The following is a 3,405-nucleotide window of genomic DNA, read 5'->3' as shown; positions in this document are numbered from 1 at the left end:
ACTCTTCCCCCAGCCTGTAACGCTGCATGTCGTTGTTGTGGCTGAAGTGTTGGACCAGGCACTTGCTCTTGTTGAACCTCATGCCGTTGGTCTCAGCCCATCGATCCAGCCTGTCCAGGTCTCTCTGGAGAGCCTTCGTACTCTCCAGCAGATCGACACTCGCACCCAACTTGGTGTCATCTGCAAAAACAGCACGCTGCCCTTGCTAGCATGGTGTCCCAGCTTCACTGCTGCTTAGAAAGGATTTGGCAGAGGCACAGGGCGAGAGGCCACCAGTGCCATCTCACACTGGAGCAGGCACAAGCCTGGGGGTTTCTGATGAACACACGAGTCCCAATCCACCAGCACATCTGACCGGCGTGAGCACCCACAAAGGGAGCACAGGCCTGGGAAACATTTGGTTAACAAGGATTTGCACTCAGTATTAGCACCCCAGCAAACCCCTTCACAAACAAGACTTCGTGGTCTCCCTCTACCCCTAGAATGACAAAAAAAGGGAAGAAAAAGCCCAGACGCAGTCAGCCCACGCCCCTTCCCTGAAGCAGCCTTACCTTTGTGTGCCCAGCGCCTTGATCACCGTCGAGAGGAGTCGTCCATCCTTGGCAGTGACCTGCGTGATGTACTGCGGGCGACCGATGTCGGAGTCCTCCACCGATTTGGAAAGGGCAGCACTTCCCGGGCAGTCGCACAGGGAGCCGGGGAGGTGGCAGCAGTCACCAGTCGTCATGGCAGCTCCAGGCCCCTCTGCCCCGGCACCGGTGGCACGGAGACCTGTGGGAATGGCACCGCCGTGAGAGCCCGGTACCCCTGACTGCCAGCCAGGGCATGGGCCCCCCCCTCGCCACCCTCCTCCAGCCCCACGCAGGCTGGCAGCACCCCAGAGGCCCCAACAAGCTTGTCTTCTGTCCCCTTTAATAGGCTTTGCAAGGCTGCCTTACCATAAAATTAAGGTTCCAAGTGTCCTACTTACATAATTTAGCGTCAGAATTGCAAATTTGCCTTTCCCAGACAGAATTCCTAGTACCCACCCTTTAACCTCACGAAGCCTTTCAAACCAAACATGCCGACGCAGAGATGGGGAAGGCAACCATAAGCCCCAGGGGCCCACGTCGTTCTGGCTAGAGCCGTCCTGAAAACTTGTGTTCATACCCTCTGTAAAAGTTCTTCACAGAAATCCATGCGTTTACGTTTCCACATCCCATGTGGTACATTCCAACAGTGAAGGTAGAGGTATTAATCGCCCCGAAGCCTTGAAAATCCTCCCAGGACTCTAGAGAAAGGGCAGCAGGCCAGTTTTCCTCCTTTCCCTTTAAATGGTTCACACCAATCGTGATTTTTACAACAGCCACGTGCAAACAGCAAATCACACCATCCCATTTTCAGCACCTCTGCGATTTACTCAGCAAAGAGAGCACAAGGAACAAGCAGCAAATACAAGAACTGGGGAGAAGATGCAGATAAAAAGCCCAACGTCGCAACTGAGGAGCTGGCTCAGATGAGCCATGGGCAGACGGGAGAGCTCTCGGCCTTTGAGGGAAGGCAGCAGCTTGCCCAAGCTGCCTGCAACAGCCGTGTTCCTCCCTGGCAGGGGTTATCTCAATCCTAAAGACAGGCATGCTTTGCAGATTCAAAAAAAAAGAAATCCCATTTTCTGCAATCTCCTTTAGCCTGGGCCCTAAGAGGCAGCTGTGCAGAAATAAAGAGCTGGGGTTACAATTAGTCACAAGCTGAACACAAGCCAACAATATCGTACTGCTGGTAAAGACCAAAATCCTTGTGTCTGTAAACAGGACTGCCTTATGTAAGGCACACACAGTAATCCCTGTGCACCAGTCTGCTGGGATCATAGCTGGAATGGTGTCTCATCCTGGTGGCTGGATTTCAAGAGAGAAACAAACCCATAAAGCAAGTTCAAATGAAAGACATGAAAAGGGTAAAAGGTCTAGGGAAAAAAAAAAACACGCAAACCAACAAACCAAAACCAAACAAAAATAACCCCAACCCCAAAACTTACCAAAGAAGAAATATGAAAAGAATTAGGTTTGTTTAATTGAGGGGGGTGGGGAGGAATCTTCAATGTGCATCTCCTGGAGGTAGAAGCAGGCAAACAAACATTTGCCATCCCATCCAAGGAAATGTTTTTTTTTTGGTTTGAGATCTCTGTGCACAACAGGAGCCAAACATTCCCATGAAACAGCAGTTTCGTTAGGTTCAGCTAAGCTTAAATCAAACTAAAATAGCTAAAGAAAATAAGGGTTTGTTCCTGGTTGGAGGCTTGGCCAGACTACAGAGGAAGAAAACAAAAAGCCAGTATGAGAATGTGATCACTGAAGCCCTGGAAACACTGATTTGGGTAAGCGCAAGTGTTCTTTCGCGTCTTGGAAATTAAGTAACTCTTACACAACCAAAGGCTTCATCTGTCAGCAGGGCTCCCTTGGTGGTGAAGGTGTTCAAGAGGGGGAGAGCACTCCACTGGTGTCTCATCACCAGGCGCCAACTTTGGCAGCATCCCCTCAAATTACAGAATATTCCCTAATTTCTAGTAGAAAAGTTTCTAATCTCTTTATTAAAGCTGCTGTTGATAACTATCTGTAATCCTTCCTTTGTATCTGAATAGAAATAAGCTTGAGTTTGTGGGCAGGTCAATCTCCATCAAAGCAAATGGGAATCTTTCCATCAACTTAAAAATGAACTTAACAGATTCAGCATTGCCTTGACTCAGCCTCTTTCTCCACCTGTACAAAGAGCACAAAGGGTTAGAGACACTTTTCTTATTGCTTTCCTTAAATAAAAAAAAAAAGGCTACAAGCTCTCCAGCTTTAAGGAGCAAAAAGTAAGATGATAAATGCTATTGGAATGACTTAAGTCAGCTGTTTCACAAGTTAAGCAATTTTAAAAGCCTCTTACTGAACCAGGCATGAGAAGATAAATGCTTTTTATTAAAAGGTTGGTTCCATTTGTTCAGCCAAAATATTGTTTATTTTTAAGTCCCGAGGAAAAAGGTTCATTTTGCGTATTGGAACAAAACTGCCCTCACTCCCTGTGTCCTGGGAGTATTTATACTGAGGCTCTTTGTGCTCCACATCTGACAGATACAGGCTGCACCGTGCCCTTGCCCTAGCAGCCCTGTTCAGGGCTCAAAGGGAATCACCACCCTGCCGTCCATCAGGAAATGCCCGGTTTTCTATTACAAGTTATTTGGTGTTTCCTCATCAGGGTCCATCGCAGGGTGGAACCTGAAGTCACTGCTTTAATAACTGACTCATGCCATTCAGCAAATACAAAGGAAAAGCAGCAAAATGTTCATGGATACAGTTAGTGAGGAAGTAACTGGAATCCAAAGATAACATCTGCAGTGCATTCCAGTTCCAATTTCATACCCAGCTGAACATGAACCACGGTGTA

General features: G+C 47.9%; 1 protein-coding gene across 1 annotated transcript; it reads right to left on the bottom strand.

Annotated features, from left to right (window-relative positions):
• Window positions 1–551: 551 nt before the first annotated feature.
• Window positions 552–727, bottom strand: LOC104161025 (E3 ubiquitin-protein ligase MARCH2-like; the record flags this gene model as incomplete). Its single annotated transcript, XM_009699313.1, has 1 exon — window positions 552–727. A coding segment is annotated over exon 1 (176 nt), but the record flags the coding sequence as incomplete, so codon positions are not given.
• Window positions 728–3,405: the final 2,678 nt, after the last annotated feature.

Source organism: Cariama cristata, unplaced genomic scaffold, assembly GCF_000690535.1.
Source record: "Cariama cristata isolate BGI_N322 unplaced genomic scaffold, ASM69053v1 scaffold37664, whole genome shotgun sequence".
Lineage (NCBI taxonomy): Eukaryota > Metazoa > Chordata > Aves > Cariamiformes > Cariamidae > Cariama > Cariama cristata.
The sequence above is the reverse complement of the archived record's forward strand: the minus strand, read 5'-3'. Positions and strand labels throughout refer to the sequence as shown.